This window comes from Calypte anna, chromosome 4A (genome assembly GCF_003957555.1).
Source record: "Calypte anna isolate BGI_N300 chromosome 4A, bCalAnn1_v1.p, whole genome shotgun sequence".
NCBI classification, from domain to species: Eukaryota; Metazoa; Chordata; class Aves; order Apodiformes; family Trochilidae; genus Calypte; species Calypte anna.
Genome location: NC_044248.1, coordinates 37,420,892 through 37,443,282, shown reverse-complemented (window position 1 = coordinate 37,443,282; position 22,391 = coordinate 37,420,892). Strand labels below are relative to the sequence as shown.

At 40.9% G+C, this 22,391-nt stretch overlaps 1 protein-coding gene across 2 annotated transcripts in view; it reads right to left on the bottom strand.

Annotated features, from left to right (window-relative positions):
- GRID2 (glutamate ionotropic receptor delta type subunit 2) overlaps positions 1–22,391 on the bottom strand; it is a 705,658-nt gene that overhangs the window by 74,929 nt on the left and 608,338 nt on the right. For both annotated transcript variants that reach the window (XM_030449840.1, XM_030449841.1), the window contains one exon: positions 18,999–19,194. In XM_030449840.1, the coding sequence (XP_030305700.1) occupies positions 18,999–19,194 (196 nt within the window). The remainder of the gene's footprint in view (positions 1–18,998; positions 19,195–22,391) is intronic.

Genomic DNA, 22,391 nt, shown 5'->3' with positions numbered 1-22,391 from the left:
GGTGATGCTTTTTCAAATCATTCCAAATATGAGACAGGCACCTTAGAATCTTATCATAGAATCATAAAATGGTTTAGGTTGGAAGGGACTTTCAAAAGAACCTAATTCCAAACCCTGCATGGGCAGGGACACCTCCCACTGGACCAGTTTGCTCAAAATCCCATCCAATCTGGCCTTGAACACATCCAGGGATGGGGCATTCACTATTTCCCTGAGCAACCTGTGCCAGTGTCTCACCACCCTCCACTAAAAAAATTCTTCCTAAAATCTAATTTAAATCTGCCCTGTTCCAGTTTGAAACACTTAAAGTCACCCTTCCCCTTCCCTGCCTACAGAGTTGTCATTTGTATGTCATCCAGGAAAGCTGTAAGAGACTTCCACAGCACAACAGCAGCATCTCCAGCTCTGACCTAAAATCAGTCAAAGACACTGCTCAGTGACTTCCTTCACACAGCACACTAAGGGTCATGTTCTCCTATATGGACCAACCTATTGCACTGACTACACAGGAGGAAACACCATCTGGTAGCTGGCCCTATGTCTGTCAGAGAAAATCTGAGATTTAAGAGTATTTAAGTACAGAAATTAATGTTTTGACATAATCTTTGACAATTTACTCAGCAATCAGGCAGTTGCTGCAAACTGCAAAGGGATGGACTCCATTTTACACAGCAGCTTCACCATGGCTGTTATTACATGAAGAATGAAGAAGAGGGGAAAAAAACCCCTAACTTCTGCAATATGTGAGTGAGAGCTAATATAAGCTATGTGGATATTGTGCTCCAAAATGGGAACAGGTAAAGATAAAATTGGCAAGTTTAAAGCTGGATTTTCATGTTGTCAGATGTTACCAAAAAGCTTGGTGGCATTCACAATGGAGTCATTTCCAGCAAAAGGGAATGGAGACATCCTGATCTCCATGATCTTCTTGCAACAGGCCAATGAAGTTGCTGTTTATTGGGCTGAACTAGTAGTCAGATTTTCTGCCTTCAGAAAAATTCCTCTTTGCTAATATGTTTTCCTCCAGGGACAAATGTTTCAAGTCTTGGTTTTGTTCACAAAAGTCACAATTCCAGTTAATTTCTCCAGGATCCCAGTGACATAAAATATAACATTTCAGCTATAAAACTAAGCCCCCTGATTTAGAGTTCTCTCAATACTAAACTTCCTGCAGTTCTGAAGTACAATTTTGGAGTTTCTTGCCCCATACTTTCCTATAGGCCAGAACGTGTGGCTGATCAGCATAATTTAAAAGGGAAATTAAATCATGCAGCAAGGAAGGCAGAATACAAATCTGTCTGACAGCTGTGGTGCATGACAGGAGCTGGATTCCCATGGTGGGATTAGAGCACAGAATAAAAACCCCTATATATGTAAAACTCTATTCAGGCATCAAGGCAAGAAGCTAATTAAAGAGTAATAATGGTAATAATAATGATAACACCAACAATTAAAGCAACAAATAAACACTAACCCTTTAGGATGTCATTTTGCAGGGTTTCTAGCAAGCTGTTTAAATTCAAGGGGCACTATTTGACAAACACTGAAACTTATTATTTGTCCTTATTCAAACAGAAATGTGCAGAATCATTTTTAGGAGTATTACTGAGTGAGTGCCCAGGAGCAAACAGCAGTAGGAAATGAAAGACAGGGGAGCTTAGGGGAAGAAAGGAGAGGTCAGAAATCCCGGTCTCATCTCCTCTTCAGTATAAAATTGATCTTTTGTTCCATTGTGATATGAACTTGTCTATTTGCCCCAGATAAATCTTCATCAGGAAAAGCATTAATTCCTCACATGCAACCTGCCATCAACTTCTTGAGGAAAGCCTCATGATCATATGTTATGCTGAATAATTTATCTGGAATTAGAAGAATTACTCAGGTATGAGAGCTTTGTATGAGGAGGGTGCCTTTCTATTAGGATTTTTCCACTGCTTTCACATTTTGCCACCATAATTAAAAGCATTCTATAAGTTACAAGAAAGAAAATAACAAGCAGATCAAAATAGAGCAGAGGCCAAATAAAGGTATAATTTCTGAGGGCAGTGGGAGAACAGAGGCTTCTTCAGGTAATCACAGCCAAGTACTCAGAAGGCAGCAGCTCAATCTGGTCACTGACATGGGACTGACCTGCAGGTTGATTACACCTAACATTAACTTCAGATGGAAGAGAAAATGGAGAAATAAACTCAAAATAAATAACTATAATTCTCACAAAGCAGACCTGTGAAAGATAAGGAACCACTTTTTTTTTTTTTTTTAATGCCTATTTCTCAGCTATTTTATTGCAACTTAGTGCTGCAGATACTAATGGAAACTGTTTTAAAGGTGTCATCAGTGAAGGTCATATACAGAAATTATATGAAAGCACTTTGAGTTTCTCAAAAACTTAGATCTCTGGTAGCCAAGTGGCATTCACAATAATGAGGAAAATTCACAACAAATGTCACTAAAGTGACTCCCTCCGTTCTGTTTTATTTGTATTTTTGTGAAAGCCATTTCTCAATAAAAGAGCATTTAAATGAGGAAATGTACACAGACCAAACATCTTATTTTGGGTGAAAAGGCAGCACTCTGAAGATTGATGTATCATGAAACAGGTGCATTAGAGAGAAAAAAAAGCATCCCTTTTCAAATTAAATAAATCCAGCTACTAACTGAAGGGATCTTGCTCCCATTCCTAAGAATAGAAGCAAAGTCAATCTGACTCCAATTCTTGGGCAGCATTCTTTATTCAAAGAAATGCTTATTGAACACCAACTGCAAGGACAGAAAAATCATCAAAAGTCAAAAGCTACTCATCAAACCCATTCATAATCTGAAAAAGGACTTCACCACAAGAAAATTCTTTGCAAAATTACCAACATGACTGAAAAAATCCTCCAGCAGAAGCTCATTTCAAACAATGAAGTTTCATTTCAGAAACTTATTTAAATAAAACTGAGGTAACTTTTAGTTTTTTTACATTCCTTGTACAAAAGCTCTGACCAGTTTCACAGTGCTAATAGGATTCAGGATGTCTCACTACTCACACAAAAGACTTTAACACTTCTTTTGAACCATTTTATCCCTTTCTTTTTGATAAGCACCTCCTGCCCAGGTTTGGATGGACCCAGATTGGCACTGCAAATCTAGACACAATGTCTTGAAGCTCCAAAAGAAATGTTTCCCAGCCCCCCCTTTTTTTTTTTCACCCTCTGAAATTATACTGCACAATAATTCAGGATGTTGCTCCTCATTTTGGTACCCTGCAGGAGAGAAGCAGCAATCTGTGCTGCACCTCAGAAGCCTGAGCTGGGATAGGAAAGAGCAGCTTCAGATCATAAAGTTCAGTTTTTCCACACCAGATTGCTTTCATAGAGACTTTGGTGATCTTCACAGCTACTTCTTCCTCTGAAAAACCTGCATAAAACCTTCTTCCTTAGCAGTGAATCACCCCTTTAAACACAGCAGTTGATGTGGCTGCAGCAAGATACAGACTGAGATTTGTCCCAGTCCCTTCAGAGTTCTCCTTTTCTGCAATCCCTTCCATCCCTCTTCCCTGGGAGTTCAGCAGTGGCTGCCACAGGAGGTCTTTAACTCAGGCTGTAATTTCAGCCTGCTGCACAAACTGGTACCGTGGATGCTTTCCAGTAAAGAACTCCAGAAAAGCTCCACAGAGAAATTTCTGCCCTGGGGCATTTATAGCTAAAGCAACTATTTTAAGCCCTACCAGGTCTCCTGCAGGTAGGTTGGTCCCTTCTGAACATGGGGTGCAAATGGCAACAAATATTCCTGTATCCCCAGATGCACTGCTAAGAGCTGTTATTCCTCTAACGTGTGGGTTCCTAATGCCACCAAAATGCCCCTGTCACTGGCTTGTCAGGTTTTTGGAGGTGCTGCTGCTGAATGCATCTTAACTCTTGCAAGAAGGTACCTTGAATTCACAGGAAAGGGAAACGTTACAAGTCTGAGCTAAGGAGTTTTTCTCTATCATTTTGCAGTTTAGGACCCATGTTTTCCATGGTTTTCCTCTTTGTGGGAGGAGGAAGACCAGTACAGATTTTTTTTTTGCTGTGTTCAGACTGCCCGCTTGCTATCAACACAAAAACAACGGAGACCATCACTCAACAAGTTGTCACAGATCTTCCCCATAGTCTACGAAGCACACTCTGTGATTCTGCTAGGAGCAGCTGGGTGCTGGGGTGGAAAATAGAGAGACAGAACATCCCCTGCAATCCCAAACATTTTGGAATCAGCAACTAGGAAGTCAAATCCTTCTTATAAAACAGCTATCAGAAAGAACATGGCATACAGTCACTCAAAACCTGTGAGGTGGACCAAGTCCAGGCAGAGCAGCAAGAGCCTCAGATCTTTATGGGCAAAGGTGCCCAGAAGAACACACTTAAGGTCTATCAGGTTGGCATAATCCTTGTTCCTTTAGGATGAATTTTTAAATGGAAAACAATGAACACAGTTCTCTTCTCCACTTGTTTAGGGAGGTATTAAAGGATGCTACACAGCTCCTCACAAATTGGTGATACCTGAGTAAGTTTTTAGGAAAAGCAGCTCCGTGCCTGCCTCTGCACACAAGCCACGTGAAGGGCTCAGCAGCTGTGCAGTGCCCTGTGTGTAGGTACAGCTCCTATCTGTGTTCACTTAAAACTGAATACTCTATAAAACATCATATAAAATGCAACTCCCCACACAAGGGTTCTTCTGAAAATATGATCCCTTCAGACACAAATGGAAAGCATAATTCCTGCTGATGGACACCTACATCAAATTCAGCGTGGTATCGTTTTGTTACACTATTCATGTTCAATTTTAGAAAAAAATTTAATTCACACAATGTAGAGTGGAAAGCCAAGGAAATAAAATATCAAGAAAATACATCCTTCTTTGTCTTATGTCTGAGGGATCTATGAAGTATATGAAATATACTTTATTATAGCTGAAGAAGATAAAAGCGCAACAATAAACTTTCTCTTGTCTCTTTTGACTTTTTAGCTGTGTTTATTCTGTCATATTTCAAATGATTTAGAGCCCAGTAAAGCAAATTCAATGGGAATCTAAGACCCAGTACAGGCATCTACATTTTGCAGATACTGGCTAAGTAGCAGTGTCATGGATGTCCTGCATACTTACACGTGCCATGCACTCAGAGCAGAACCTGGGCCTAGCAATGTTCAAGCTGAATGAACCAAGAGATAAAACATGGATCTACACAGGCATAAAATGCAGCAAAATTTACTTCTGGGTTTGTTTACTTTGATTCTTTGATTTAATTATTTTCAAAGTTGGATTTGTCATCTGACAACCTGTGGAGTGGGAAGCTTTCTCTGTGCAGGACATAGATTCTTTTTTTTCAGTGTCTCTGAGGTCAAATTCAGACTGTTTTGGACCCAGGTATGATCCAGGACATTGGATCAATCACAATAAAGATGTTCTTGCTATCCATCTCTGATGCAAAGGAATACTCAGGAACTGCAGCCTGTTCTGAGCAGAAGATTGGTGAGAAAGCTCTGAAGGTATTACAAGAAAATTCCATTCTGAGCTCAGAGCAATAAAACAACCAAAGCTTCTGTTCTTTGATTGATGTTATGATCAGAATCCCTTGGTAGTTACTTGTATAATGCAGTTGCTTATCTACTGCTTTGGTTTTTTTGGTTTTGTTTTTTTTTTTTTTATTACAGATGCATTGTATTTTCCACCCATCTTGATACAGTCTCTGGTATTTATATCCCTCCCTCTGTTATATTCAGCAGGGAATGGGGTCTGTTTTATTTCATGAACTATCCCGTCTGCCAACAACCACAAACACCAATCAATCCTGGTGCAGTGGGAAGGCTTTAGAGCTGGGAATGTTAAACAACCCTCTCCTGTCATTGCAGTCCTGGAGAGGGAGTTGTGCAGTCTATCTTGATCAGATATTTTATGCAAACTGATGGAAGAAAGAAATGTGATTACCACCTGGCTAAAATGCTACTTAGATACTCCACGGGGCACTTTAATTCCTCTCCACCCAAAGCTTGGCTATTACAAAGAAATTGATTTATTGTAGTCACACTTTTAAACTGGACAGCTCTGCCACCTAATTCAAATACAAAGAGACATTAATGGATTGCTGGAAATTTAGCTTAAGAGAACAAAATGGTGAAAAAAACACAGTTATAATTGCTTTTCAGCCTAAGGAAAGATTCTTCTTGTTTAACAGAACAATTGTAGCTTTATTTTTGGTTGACACACTTCAATAAAGTGAGCCTACCCACCTGGCATACCTTTTGCAGTGATATGCTATTACTTCTAATTTTACCTTGATGTCTGCAAAGTTCACTCCATCTACATTTCTTTCCAAGAAAAGCACTCAGAAAACATCTTCTCAGTCCGAAAAAAGAGGGATTGCAGTATGGGTTACAGAAAAACCACATTATTTTGTTTGGCTGTCTAAGAATTTTATTCCCTATGAAAGGAGACAGGCTAATGCCAGAGAACAAAAGGCCTCCTATCATTTTTGTTTCTTACTGCCTATTGCAAGCACACTTCTGGCACATGCCAGCCTTGCAGGTTTGGGGAACAAGAAAGAAAAACCTTTTTCTACACCCATCTGACCCTCAACTCAGGTGGGACACTGTGTGAGGTTGGTGAATCTAACTATGAGAGTTTAAAAAACTGTTCAGGTGTTGTTAAGAAAAGCTCTTCTGCACCCCCAGAAAGGAATCAGAGAGACAATGTCAGGAGGGAAAGCACAAATAATGCCCTGCTGGGTCCTCCCTAGTCCATCCACAGCCCATACTGACATCCATGGTGCACATGCATGTCCTGGTTTGGGCCAGGATAAAGGTGATTTTCTGTTTTGCACTTTTGCTTTCAGCTAAGTCTCTTGTAAGTAGTTGCACTTGCTGAAATTAACAGCAAGTTTCTCAGACAGTGTGTGCTTCTAGGACTGATAACACTCAATGTTTATAGTTACTGCTAGAGACTGGTGTGCAGAGCCAAGGGCACTGCTCAGCTCTGAGGAAAACTTTTACCCTCCAGAAGGAACAAAGAGGTCTCACCTGCAGCCCTCCTTTGGGGAGGAACAGACAAGATAGATGCCAGAATTGACCAAACAGAGGATTCCATCCCATATATGTCATACTCAGTATAAATTTGAGGCATCACGAGGGTCAAGTCAGATTTCCTGCTTCCCTTCCTTCACCCAGCATCCTGGAAGGATTCCACCCATTCCTCTGCCTGTGGTCCTGATCCGTGCCAGCCCATATCTGTGTGTTCCTGCCTCCAGTTCCCGACTGCTGCCGACTCCAGGAGTCCAGCCTGGACTTTCCCAGGGCTGCCCTGCAGCCTCGGTGGTGACGTGAGAGTTATTGGGGAAAAGGGGGGAGGAACGTGGTATCCATTTTCCTGTCTATTTGTATATATTTGATAATTTTCCCTATTTATCATTACTGTTTCATTAAAGTTGTGTAGTTTAGTTTCCAACCCATAAGTGTCTCTCTCTTATTCTCTCTCCTTTCTTTATCAAGGAGGAGAGAGAGAGATTAATAGAGAGCGTCTGTCACTCGGTTTCATTGCCGGGCCAGTGACAATGCAGAGTCCCATTTTAGCTGAGAACTCCTCCCCTGGATTTCAGAGCCTGGCACAAATGAAAGCTGTGTGAAACTTCAGCCTAAACTGGAACCTCCTAGAAATATTCAGGGGAATTAAAGAGGTGTGTTTTCATTTCACATGGCTCCACAGGAGGCAAGTGAATAAGGCTGAAGAGCAAAGCAACTGCAAGAACTGTTGATCATGTCCTACACCACATCTTTAGCACAACCTAAGAGCCTCCACATTATAGAATTTCTGCTTATAATAATTGTCCTTCAAAGAAATAGCCCCCTACATCCCAACCTCAGGATTTCATTGGCATGAATATGGTTTAAAGTGGAACACAAATTATTTTTGTTTAACAGCTTTTTAGTTTGAACCACCAGATTTGGTGCTTTGAACTGGTCTGCCTTCTCCTCTCTTCCTTCTTAAAAGCAACATAAACATAATTTTTTCCCCCCAGACACTTTGGATTCAATAAATTGATATATTTTAGCAGAACACAATTCTACTGGAATATTCCCCACTATCTATAATTAGATGAATAAGGACAATGCAAAAAAGCACCAAGAGCAAAAACCTACCCAGTCTCCAGTCTCCCAGACAAGATGTTTTAAGATTAGACCTGAGAGATTACTCTGGCTCTACAACTTGTACTTGCATTTAAATGTACACAGGTATTTTGAAGCACAGACCAGGCTTTGTAATCATCAACACCCTTTTGGGGATGCATTTTGATAAAATTATGGGTTCTTTTTTTTTTTTTAATTTGTGTTTGAAAAGTTTGCCTTTTATGTGCTTTATTTCTCTAGGTAACATCTTGACATCTTAAACCACAGTGCACTTTCTCCTCTCTCCTTGTTTTGAGACCAGGATGACTATAAATCCAACTGTCTTAATTAAACCTCCTACTTACAAATGCTAGAGGCTAGAAAGGTTGAATTTCCCAAGTATTTTGCTAGTGCTTTTTAGTTTATAATTTGATTTTCCTGCATTATCCTTATTACTTCACACCATTTTGTTGCTTACTTTTATGCTTAATAATGTGTTTAAGGGTGACAGTCTAAAATTTTTCTATCTGCAGGTTCTCCTTGAGCTATCCTCTCTTTCTTTCCTATGCTTACAGCTGTAAGAGTATTTGAACTAACATATTCTGACTGATTTAATGAGGGACTATTAAATGTCTTACCATGGAGACTTGCTACAGATCTCCTCACTTCAATTGCATTTGTTAGTCTCTGGAACAGACTTTGTTTGTTCAGTAACAAATTATGAAACAGCAATTATATAGATCTGTCAAACTGCTTTAGTCATATCAGCTGCAAAAATATGAAAAAAAGATTTCTCTGTTACTTCTTATACCTCTCACCATTTCAGATTTGCTGCCTCACAGTCCAAGCCATGCTTTAGGGTTGGAATATACAGCACATTTTATACATCCCTTTCTCATTACTTCTATTTATGTATTTTTTTTTTCTGTCATATATATCCTTCAAGCAACCTTACATTCAATCCCATCATTTGCATTTGTTAATGCACAGTGTATTTGGGTATTATTAAAATATGTTAATACCCAAAAATGATAGCTGGAAACACTTAAGTAGGAAAGTGAATAGATAACCAAGTTCTGTGCCTGATGCAAGTCTGCTCTCCTGTCTCCATCTATTGATCTGCATTTCCCCTGATCTGTGTGTGTTATGTCTCCAGTACAGCCCACCATGCTGTGAGCCTACAACTGGGCTTCAAAGGGACAGTCCAAGTTTGGGAAAGCTTCATCTGATTGAGAAGTGACAGGGGCAGAATTCATTGGGGTGCACCCTACTCTGGCAACAAATCCCAGAGTTGCACAAGGAGATGTAAGGGGGATAAACTAAGCCCTGCCAGCTACCAGCTCCTCATCCAGGGAGTCACAAGCAGTGACACTGCATCTTGTGATCCAGCTACAGTCCTTGTGAGAGCATGGTGTTATGATCCTACCTTCTCCACCTATCAGATATATCCAAAGTTCTCCATAAATAAATAAATTAAAAAAAAAAAGGGGGGGGAAACTCCCATTGTTATCTCTACAGGTAGAGACTGAGGGCTACTTAACACAAAATTACTTTCACTTTTTGTGTATGCATGAGGGTTCTTTTAGCCCAAATGCCTGGCAATGCACTGTATGCCTTATAGTACCATCTACCTGCACACTTCTACAGAGCTGGGCTCCTGCTGCCAGGACTTGGATGCCCCCCAGGTATTTCCCTCATTTTGTAATCCTAATCAGTCCACTTCCACACAAGAGATATCCCAAGTGAGAGCTCCACCAATATAGGAATAATTTTTCCTCTCTGGATTGTTTTACCATGTAAGAAGGTGGCTATAGGGTTAGAAACAGGCTAAGTCATGAAGTACTTTGTATTGAGGTGGGGACCCTTCCCATTCTGACCCTCCCTATTCCATGCTCATTCCTCAAATGACTGTCAGGCATCCTTTCTCCAGCTGAAAAGTCTGGACTCAGTTCCCTGCAGAATGCAATTCTATAGGATTCAAGCAAAATTAGTTCCTTGGGGTATATTTTGCTATTTTTAATTTTGACTGCCATTTCTAGTCATGGAATATGATCTTATTTTGATAAGTACTGCACAAAATAAGCTGTCAAGAAAAATAGATTTCCATCCTAGGCACACTCAACCTCCAGAGAAAGGTCTGTCTACAGTAGGTAGGAAAGAAAGGTGGGCACCTAGAGCTACACGTGATGGGTGTATACTTGTAGCCATGAAAATTTAAGGATCTAAGTGAAGCAAGGTTTTGAGACAGAATTACATTTAAGCAGAAGAAGGGGAGATCCTTAAATAACTATGTTTTCAGGCAAACAAACCTTATCTGAAAACAAGCTGTAAACCTCAAGATTGGGAAACTGTCTCTGAGATTAATGCAATCATGTTAATTGGTGAGACAACTCAAGAGAAATAGGTGGCTGGCACCATTGAAGCTGGAGAAAGTGAGAGATAAAAAGGAGTTACGGCTCAATAATTTCCCCCCCCCCTATATTTTTATATTGTATCACACTGGTATGCACTTTAGCTCCCATGCTCATCTTTTTTGAAGTTAGGTTGTAGTTCTCCTTTGAGGATGAAAGCTGAAAGGTCAGACAAAGAGAGGCTGCATTCTGAGAAACACCTTTCCTCTGATAATAGTTGTGTTCATCAATTTAGTTCATTCTGGGCTATTCTTTGGTTTCACCCCATCACATCTATGATGGTATTTACATGACTCTAAAGTGAGCTTTTCTCTCTTTTCTTATTTGGAAGTCATAAAACGAGCCAAATGAAGGTAAAGAGCATAAAGAAACAACAAAACAGGGCTGCAGAGTTGATGGGTAGTGATTGTAGTACACCAGAGACCAAGTTGTCAATGTTTTTGTTAGTGTAATATCAAAGGAGAGTGTTAAGGAGTGTGAAGACAAGACTACTGTCTTAAGGGAAAACTTACACCTTACAGAGGAGTCCTTGGAGAAGATATAAAAGTACTTGCTTGAAAAAGGAGCTGCACTGGAAGCTGACACAAATGATTTCCAATTCATAAATGAGGAAGCTATAGGGAGAGTCAGAATTGACCATGAAGGGTCTTGAAACTCAAGAAAACTGAGACAACATTTTTCTTTTGTTTTGGGTTTTTTGTTTGTTTGTTTTTTTTAAAGGAGCACTTCCAGCAGAACAAAAAGCAGAAAGAGTGCTAGTTAAAGACCAGATAAAATAATACTGGAAACTACTGAAGCAATGGACTGGAGGTTGTATGGGTCAATCATAGACATGTAATTGAAGGCAAATTGGCAAAACTTAAATAGACTCACTTTGAAGCAATAACTGAGCAATAGAAAGCCACAGGAAAGAAAATGAAGATGACAAGGTCAGCTACTGCAGGTTTTAATCTGAACTAAATTAGTCATCAGACATGAAAAGATTGTGGAAGAAAACACACAAGTTTTATTTGAGGTAAAAGGATATCAGTTTGGTGTGAGAGAAGCAAAACTGCAAGTTGTCTCCCTGGAACCACCAGACAAATTGTTTTGCACTTGGGAATACTCAGGGATGAGCTACAGATAGAAAAGCCTATGGTCTTGGAGAGCCCCCACAACTGCAGAACAATCTGGAAAATTCTCCAGAATAACAGAAAGGGCAAGAAAAGGCAGATATGGAAGGCTGAACGCCATGGTACCACAGCAGGACATCAGTCAGTGACATCTGAGGCTGTTTAAGTGACTGAGAGGCATATGCAGGCTAAACTTTGAACAATGAGCAACCTGGATGGCATTGCAGTAAGAGCAAAAGGTGGACAGGATGTTTGGGAGCATATTAGATGAAACAGGAGAAACTGAACTCAGATAAAATGTCCAGGAAATGTTGAAGATAAAAGGAATTTGGCACTAGTTGGCTGACTTAGTTGCTGCACTGAATACGTCTGTGTCGATCCATTTCTTCATCTGTAGGATGATTCAAATTTTGAGTTACATTTTCATGTGAATAAAGGCAAACCCTGCACAAAATCACTTTTACAGGTGTTCTACTCAAGTTAAAACCGTTGAAAACTCTCTAGAAAGTCAAAGTTAGATCTTAGGAGTGTTCCTGAGGGAGAGCAAAACTTTTGCTGCTTTGAATTCTGAGGAAATGAGGCAGCAGGAAAAGTTTTACATTTCATTTTCAAGCTATGCAGAGAATCTTCCTCAAGCTCTGTTAACTGTCACAGATCAGTTGCTAGATGTCCAAAACATGTTGACTCCCTAAGCTAATCCAGATAACTGTTACCCTTTTGATAATGCCTGAAAATAACTTCACACTGTGTTTGTAGTGCTTTCTGGTCAGGATCCTAAATCTTTGCACTGCTGCAAGTTTAAGCTGAAGATATGGAAATAAAGATACACAGGATTATAGGGGGACAAAAAGTCATAAATCTTTCTCCAGGCTGATTATTTCTGTGGCTCATGGAAACTGAAGCTGATTTGTGACAAGGCTGTGAGAAATATGCTTTGCAAGGTAATATACCCCACTCCTCCACCCCTGCAAAGTGACATGTTGACTACCTATAACTCATTAAACATTCTAGAGCCAGTGGATGAGGCTTTCCTCCTGTCATTATTAACAGCGCTTCACTGGTAAATGTGGTTCAGGTTTTATGTTGAGACTTGCTTTCCAGGGAAAGGACACTATATGATAAATAAAGATGCAGCCAGGCCACCCATGATAATACAAAGGGAGAAGACCTGGTGCATATGGCACCCTCAGGCACCTGTTGGCTCCAAATTGTGGACTATGCTTATTACAAAATAGTTAAATTGCACCTTTAGCTGTGGGGCTGAACCCATCGAGGTCTTAAGGGGACTCCTGAGCCTTATTACTTGTAGAGTAATAACACAACAGCTCATCTGCCCAAGCAGCATCACCTCTGGAGGCAGAAGGGAAGCAGTGTCTGGGTTGATCATTAGTTTGCTAACCAGCAGTTGCATAGTGTAGCTGATCCCTTGTAGAGAATTAAAATATAGGTAGGATGGGATCACGGTCTCAGCATTTTTACACACTCTTGCCTTTTTTGCTTCCCATCCCTTTCCTAGCCACTGTAGAATCTCTGAATCCTAGTACAGATCCAATATTCAAAAAGTCTCTTTTGGTTATCTCTTGTTTTCCTTGTCTTTTTCTTGGCCAGCTCCATGGTCAGAAATGTTCACAATGAAGTTTTCTAGACTTGCACATATGAGCTAGATCTTGCTGTGGTGTGGTCAGGGTATCTGCTATCAGAATTGCAATTCCAACTTCAAATTTGTGAGGAAATCATGATAATTAGTTAATTCAGGATTTTTTTTTTCAGTAGAAATCTTCATGCTGCTGCTACTGCTGAAAACAACTTAAGAATAACCATGTCCATTTATTAATAATTTGTTCTATTACAGAATAGCAAATCATTATTATCCCTTTCTTCCCCAGACAAATCACCTCAGCAAAGCTTTTTTATGGCCTATTCACAGGTAGTTTAAACAATATTATTACTATTACAGTACCCTCAGAAAGGTAAAAGTGCCATCCACAGTGTCCACAGAAAACAATTGGGCTCAGCATGTTTGCACTGGCAATGCAAGCAAGACCACAAGAAAATCAAAATCTCAAGGCAAAATTCCTTTTGATACTCTCTAGAAGTTGAAGGGGAAATATTATGAGAGCCTAAGAGGAGTTTCTTTTAATGCACCATCCAGAAGCATTACTTCACCTGACAGTCTCTCACAAGTTTCCCACCAGCTAAATATTTTGCAGCCAGAGTTAAATAGACAGAGGCTTCAAATGCATTTGGATTCTGCCCATGAAGCCTGGAATAGGAAATGTCCACTTTGTACTGTGAGAAAAATGTAGATGCTGTAGGCTATGGTATCATGTTCAGAGGAACAAGGTGGGGAGGATAGGGCATTAGGCACTATTATACATTAGGGAAGAAAGAGCAAACAGGGGCACAAAGGAAGTGCTTCATTATATTTTAAATGGGAATAGTTCCAAGGACAGGAAAGCCTGTGGTGCTTGTAAAGGATTAAGCAGGGTAATGTGCTTTTTAAGAAGACATAAAGAGGTATGTAATGTGATATGTTTAAGCCTAAATGATTTTTCTTGGATTTCTCAATGAATGTTTAAGCAGGCATGACTTAGGTCTCTGTAAATCCTCTCTGAATAAATAACTTCTGTGAAAATAGAGATTCCTTTGACAGAATGAGATGCATATTTCATAACCTATGCGAAAAAACAGAAAATCAATTTGAAATACATGAAACACTTATGAATAATAAAGAAAAAAAAATAAGAAAAAAGTGAATATTCTCCAGAATAATCCAAGCATGTATAGGAATATGGCTACCTCCCCATCCACGCTGATTTAACAGATCAGGAACACAAACAACTGCATGCTTTCCTCCCTTCAAATGCTTTTTGTTGTCTTTTGAGAAAGGAAGAGACAGTGAGTGGCAGAAAACATCTAAAGTGTCTGCTGTCTCCTGTTTGAGGTACTTAAAGCTCTGCTCTCTCTTTGGGGTAAATAAACCTAACCAGCTGCTCTCTAAGCAGACTTGATGGTGGATATTCACTACAGATGGAAAGGATCACATACAGTGATAAACATGTACCTGATTTATGAGAAGAAAAGAACCAAGAAATATCAACACCTGAAAACTTATAACATCATGATGACTCTACCTTATTTCTCTTGCCTCACCTGCTCTCTTACCAGGAAAAAAAGCAGGTCCAAAGGATAGATTGCCTGATGCAAACTGGGGCTACACAATCATTGTCACTTGGCTGTGTTTTATTTTCATTCAAACAGGTGCCATTCACATCAAGTCACTGGTGCAGTAAGCACTTAGTCTGGATGAATGACTGGGATCATGCAAGGAGTAAATGAGTGATGATGCCCCTGCTCTTACCCCTGTTTATATATACTTTGGTATTAAAATGCTATTTTATTCAAAATATCCACTGTAATGTGCAGAACAAAAGCAAGACAAAAGATTTTTAACATATAAAAAAAATGTTTGGCAAAGCCTCTTCTGGCTACTTGCAAGCCTACATTTAACCTTGGAAAGCACATCCACTGCATCCATAACATCCTTCCTGCACACCTCTCCCCCATCATAGAATCATAGAATTGGTTGGGTTGGAAGGGACCTCTGAAATCATCAAGTCCAACCCGTGATCCACTGCCACTGTGGTTACCAGACCATGGCACTGAGTGCCACATCCAGTCTCTTTTTAAAGATCTCCAGGGACGGAGAATCCACTACTTCCCTGGGCAGCCCATTCCAATGTCTGATCACCCTCTCTGTAAAGAAATTCTTTCTAATATCCAACCTAAACCTCCCCTGGCACAATTTGAGACCCTGCCCTCTTGTCTTGCTGAGAGTTGCCTGGGAAAAGAGACCAACCCCCCCCTGGCTCCAACCTCCTTTCAGGGAGTTGTAGAGAGTGATGAGATCTCCCCTGAGCCTCCTCTTCTCCAGGCTGAACACCCCCAGCTCCCTCAGCCTCTCCTCACAGGACTTGTGCTGGATCCCTTCACAGCCTCCTTGCTCTTCTCTGGACCTGCTCCAGGACCTCAATCTCCTTCCTAAACTGAGGGGCCCAGAACTGGACACAGGACTCAAGCTGTGGCCTCACCAGGGCTGAGTACAGGGGCAGAATCCCTTCCCTGGACCTGCTGGCCACGCTGTTCCTGATACAGGCCAGGATGCCATTGGCCTTCTTGGCTACCTGGGCACACTGCTGGCTCATGTTCAGCTTCCTGTCAATCCAGACTCCCAGGTCCCTTTCTGCCACTCTGTGCCCAGCCTGGAGCTCCCCATGGGGTTGTTGTGGCCAAAGTGCAGGACCCGGCACTTGGCCATGTTGAACCTCATCCCGCTGGAATCAGCCCAACTCTCCAGTCTGTCCAGGTCCCTCTGCAGAGCCCTCCTGCCTTCCGGCTGATCCACACTCCCCCCCAGCTTAGTGTCATCTGCAAATTTGCTGATGATGGACTCAATCCCCTAATCCAAATCATCAATAAAGATATGAAACAGAACTGGGCCCAGCACCGATCTCTGAGGGGACACCACAGGTGAGCGGCCGCCATTTTGAGGCAGCCGCCATTTTGAGGCAGCCCCGTTCAGCACCACTCTCTGGGGGCCTCCAGCAGTTCCTAACCCAGCACAGGGTGCTCCTGTCTGAGCCCTGGGCTGAGAGCTTTTCCAGGAGGATGCTGTGGGAGACGGTGTCAAAGCCCTTGCTGAAGTCCAGGGAGACTCCATCCACAGCCTTCCCCTTATCCACCAGGTGGGTTACCTGCTGATAAAAGGAGATCAGGTTGGTCAGACAGGACCTGCCCTTCCTAACCCCATGCTGTCTGGGTCTGATCCCTTGTCCATCCTGTAGGTGCTGTGTGATTGCCCCCAGGATGATCTGCTCCATGGTCCCTCCTTCTAAAGTTCCTTCCTGGTCATTAGGGAGCTCAGTGGAAATCCCTTTCTCTGTATCCATTGGGAAGCACTCAAGTTGCAGCCCTCAGCTGACACTCCAGGAATGTGTGCTGAGGTAGCAGCCTCTAAAAGCTTCAACAAACTGCGGTTCAGTCATGCTTAGCTGCTGATTAATGGTAGAAACAAAATGAAGCACAGAGGGACACCTCTTGGCTTAGCTTGTCCAGGGTTATAATCTGGCTAACAGCTCTGATGTGGCCAGTTAAATTTGTTCAAGACCCTGATGAACATTTCAAAGTCTATAAACAGGCCAAGGGGGACCCATGAATTCTTCTCCCTGAAATGTTTCCATTTTTTTGAAGTATCTTACAGAGATTACAATCTCTGCCTCTTATCAGCTACCTTTTAAAATATTAATTTTCCTTGCCTAAGATTAGCGGTTAGCAACTCATTCTTCATCCAGCTTTCTTCCTAGGCAGGACAAATACAATCTCCCAAGAGCTTCTGTGTGAACAGGGACTGGCAAATGATCTTTTTCTGTGTTATCTCTTCCTGTAAGGTGAAAGAAAGAGAGCAACTACACTCACACAGATGAATGTGCACGTTCATTACAATGGAGCCTAAGTCCTCTGATGTTTTAAAACAGGAGGGAGGTTGGCTGGATCACATGCTACAACTTGGTTTTTCATTTGTAAGTGCTTATTCCTGGGAAGCAGAGGCATGGGAAATTAAAGAACTCAGATATTGCTGGGTTTGTGGCTTTGTGAAAACAGCCATATTTCCAGGAACAAGAAATCAAAGACTCTAATCTGGAATTACCTGCCAGCATCATCCACTGGTTGGTTTTTTCAGCTGAAAGCCTAATGGCTGTGCTCTGTTTTTTGATTCTTCTGAAACCCTTAGTATAACTTGGGAAGGCAAACAAGAAGGAAGGACAAAAGGCAAAATCCAGCTTTATCACCCCCTTACAAACAGGGCTAAAATATATTTTCTCAAAAAACGTAATTTCCTCTAGCCAATAAATCTTCAGGCTGTCTTTTTTTTTCCTTGCTTCTTCAGATTATGCCTTATCTACAGGAGTTTCTAAAGTGCAGTTCCCTAGGGCCTCTCCTGCCTCTTCTTTCATACTCTTTAAGTCCTTCAGAGAAAATATGATCTCAGTTATACAGAGGGTGGATTAGTGATTTTTAAAACTCCAAAGAATGTTTGTTATTTTGTAGTTCTTTTAGTATCAAGAGGTCACCAGAGATTTCGTTGTTCTTTTTAACATACTCTCTTCTATGTTTCTATCCAGTGTTAAAATGACAGAAATTACATGTTTTCCTGGCAACAGATTTTGATGGAGACAAAAGGCAGAGTTTGTCTAGATTTTTAGAAGTCTCTAAAGCAAGCTTAAAGCAAGGCAACATACAATTTCATGGATATTTGCTCTAATCAATCTTCACATCTTGAAGTTTAAAATGAAATGTAGAAAATATGGTATTTCTCAGGTTTGATTTAAAAATCTGAATATGAAGACACAGTGTTAGGGAAAAAGTTTGTATAGTCACTCATTAACCCACAGTCACTCCCACAGAATTTTGTTCTTATAAAAGCTGTAGCTGTCAACCAAAGACATTGGAGGGAACTGCTGCATTCACAGATGTACCTATAAAAACTGACTCTTGCTCTCAAAGTATTTTCCTGCTGCTTAAGATGCTACAGAAAGTGGTTGCAAGACAGACTCTTCTTTAAAGCCAGACCATCTTTTTCTGCTTGCAATTCTCTAAAAATACATACATCAGAGCTACCACTGAAAGCCAAGATTTTCAGTGTCAGAAGTCTACAAAAATAAATTAATCAATGTCTTGTACTAAAAGTGCTTTAACCACTAGGTAGAGTACATAGCCATGTCTTCTGGGGTTAGAAGTCTGCTGTTCTTATTCCCATTTTGCATCCTGACAAATGCATTCATCTGTCACCCCTGTAAGTACTTTCCAGAGTAAAACTCTAGGCACTTACATTTTAAAATGTCATGGAAAACAAGCTGTATAGTCATAGAATCATAGAATTGGCTGGGTTGGAAGGAACCTCTGAGATCATCAAGTCCAACCTTGATTCACTACCACTGTGGTTCCCAGACTATGGCACTGAGTGCCACATCCAGTCTCTTTTTAAATATCTCCAGGGATGGAGAATCCACTACTTCCCTGGGCAGCCCATTCCAATGTCTGATCACCCTCTCTGTAAAGAAATTCTTTCTAATATCCAACCTAAACCTCCCCTGGCACAACTTGAGACCGTGCCCTCTTGTCTTGAGTGTCCCAACTCTCTGTACCAATGCAACGAGCTTGCAGAAATTCTAATCAGGCACAATCACCACTTGGTTGCAAATACATCACTTGTAGTTAAAAAGCAATGACTGAGTAAATGTGGTGTTAGAGCAGAGAGTTTCCAATGGGAAGCAAGAAGTAAGGCATGCCACTACCTTTTGAATTCCGGCGGTCGACTCCACAACGTTGTTCTCCGAGCTGTTGCTCCTGTTAATCATCCTCCACATCTGGGAATACATGCTGTCCCTCTCAAAAGGATTCATTCCTTTCACTCGGACGTGCTCGTAGACCGCGGAGTCCAAGACGGTCCCATAAGGAATATCTGTCTGCCTTGAGAGATCCTGGAAAGACCTGGATTGTTGGGGAAGAAAAGAGACACGAGAGACTTGAAGCCTCGTTTTCAAAAGGGAGAAGCTGCAGGCAAGCAAAAGGTAACACTTATGAAGATGGCTGTCAAGGCAGTTTTTTTTATTCCTTGGGTTTTTTTTTTTCCTTTTTTTCATAAAAGACAAAGTGAGACTGAAAAATTGGTTTTATTCTTTAAGGCACAAGGAGGAAGACAGAGTGAAAAGAAGAGGGGGAAAAAATGGATGAAACGGGAACAGAAGGAGTAGAGGATGCCTTTTAGCAGGGGGAAAGGAGAGGCAAGAGCATTACAGGACTTCCAGCCATACACAGCAAGCTCAATGAGAGCTGGTAACTGCTTACAAGGCTATGGTGCCACCACACACCCCACTGCTGGGAAGTGAGCACCAGGATTCATCAAATCTAACCCAAAAAGCATTTGGGCTGAGTACTTCTATGTGCTTCTGGGTTACACAGTGAAGAGCAGCTTTTTGGTGGTATTCCTGCACTGAACTATGCACAAGTCACACAGGTCACATCCTACATTATTTTTAGCAAAAGGAAGTTTTTGTTGTGATTTTACGAACAGCCTTTTCCTCACTGCCTGTTCATGTTACTTAGTCCAGTGAATTTGTTCTCCTTTTCTAGTCTTATCCATTCCCAACAAGAAAAATACACCAGTTTACAAATTTCTGAAGCATCCCAGATAATGGTATTGTCAACCTTGCTTGGAACTTAAAAAAAATTATAACAGAACCCTTTAAAGTCTTCTTACCTTCTAGCCTTTATTTTTCTGTCCTATAGAATAGGTCTGTACCTTTGGTTCTTTAATGGCATTCATTAAAGTTTCAAAATAACTACTGCAATCTGTCTACTCCCTAAAAGCCATTACAGCTTTCCCAGCACAAATTAACTTTCTATAAACTGTACAAATCTAGTGGTTGACACCTAAGAACAAAACAAGGGGCTAAATGCTGTCCTAAAGTAGGCAATACCAAATTATGATAGTCACAAAAAATGCAACCATAAATGTAGGAAACTCATCAAACTCTAAGTTGTGTTTCTGAAACATGTAAATATAGAAGCTGGTGAAAAAGACTATGAAGAGGGGAAAAAAAAAAGATTCTTAGGTGTTCTAGGGATGGCACTGAAGAAAAGAGGCATCAGATCTCAAAGGATATGTATGCCTCTGAACACAAGAGAAAGCAGGAAAAGAAGAAATCAATAGAGCTCAATGGCAAGAGGTTAGATGAGTCAAAAAGAAATCCTTTGAAATTCAGACACCCAGGCTTAGAAAAATATTGAACAGCTAAATTCTAAGCAGATAACATACAGCAAATATAAGAAAGGGATAACTTTAATTTTGAAGAGCAAATAACTAATGGTATTAAAACCTCCACAACCCTCTCCTCTTTCGCCAGCAAGATGGAATTCTTCTTCAAGATAATAAGCAGCAAATGAACCTGCAAAGGATCTGTACCCATCCGGGATTGTCAAAGGTGAGCTGCTAGATTAAGCTTTTCCTGAAATCAAGTATATTTGTCTTCTACCAGAGGACTGAGACATGCCCTTTTCCAGGAAGAAAAATGTGAGACTGCAGTAGACTGAGGTATCAGGAGCTCCAGCTAATTTCTAATTGAAAAAAAAACCAAAAAACCCACCCTAAAAATAAAAATTATCAAGTTCAGATAAACATATGAAATTGCTGAGCAGTAAGCAAAAATGTGGAACCTCATTAAAGCCACTGCATGACAGAGAAGCAGCCAATATTTTTTTAAGACTTTAGTGTAATCAGAGGAATTACAAAAGCAAACTGTTAAGAAGTAATACATAGAGGTTTGATAAACTGACAAGAGGATTTATAGAATATCAAAGATCAGTCATGAAGATTAGACATAGCCACCAGGTAAATTTCTCTAGGGAAAGCGGTTCAATCATCTGTTACAATCTGAAAGTTCTAAAATATCCCCCAAAATTCAAAAAGGCTTTAATCTCATCAAACAATGTAAAGAAGACAAAGTATGGAAAGGCTACAAAGTAGGAATTTAGAAGAAAATTCCTGGCAACCCAGGACAGCATCAGGAAAGCCAGTACTCAGTTTGAGTGGATGTTCTTGAGGGGCTTCAAAAGTAACAAGAAGAGATATTGTAGAAATAAGGGCTGAAAAAGGAAAGCATGGATGGTGAGGGAGACAGCAGACAGAGCTAAGGCTGGGGTACCCAATGTCTTCTTTGCACCACTCTTCCCCAACAAGGTCTCCCATATTTCTGTGACTAGAGGCAGGGTTCAAGGAGGCAACCAGCAATAGGTGGTCAGGTAAATCCCAACCAGACAAGGAAGGGTCTGATGGAGAGCACTAGACCCATGGAATTCCGTGGCACCTGGCAGGCTGCATCAAAGTAAGCTGAGAGACATGATCTTACAAGGCTGCTTGCCTTAATTTTTGAAAGGTGAAGGAGATTGGAGAAGACCCCTGACCACCAGAGAAAGTAAATGCACAGATTATATTGAAAAGAAAAGATAAAGAAGATGATTTATGGCATTAAGGCTGGTCAACTTACATCATGGAGTGAGTCCCCTCAGAGCACATTTCTGAGCACATGAAGGAGAAGAAGCTGAGTGGGAGCAGTCAATATTGATTTCTCAAAGGTAAATTCAGTAAGTCATGCCTGACCAATTTGATTGTCTTCTCCAGTACAATGACTTCTGTTGTGGACCAGAACAGAGAAATGGATGTAGTTTACCTTAATTTTAGCAAGGCTTTCAGTATTGTCTCCTGCAATATTCTTGTATCCAAATAAGGTAATTAGGTCTGGCTGGGTGGGAAATCAAATGGATAAATTCTTGGTTGGATAATCAGGCTCACAGGGTACCTAACCTGGAGGCTGGTATCAGGTTTAACACAAAGATCTAGCTTGGCAAATGTCTTTACACCTGGAGGAGGTAAGCACCCTCTTGTCCAGGTTGCAGACCAGGTGATGTTAGGCACAAGCCTATTGCTCAAGGACAGGCTGCCATCCAGGTGGACCCAGGAAGGTTGGAGGAATAGGCTGAGTGATGTGAAATTCATCAAAGAGAACAGCAAAGCCCTTCACTTAGGAGGAATTATTCCCCCTTGCAAGAAGCCAGGGTGGAGAGCACCTCTGCAGACAGGCATCCTGAGTCTTAGTGAGAATTTCTCCCTGCTTCCCCATTAGGCAAAG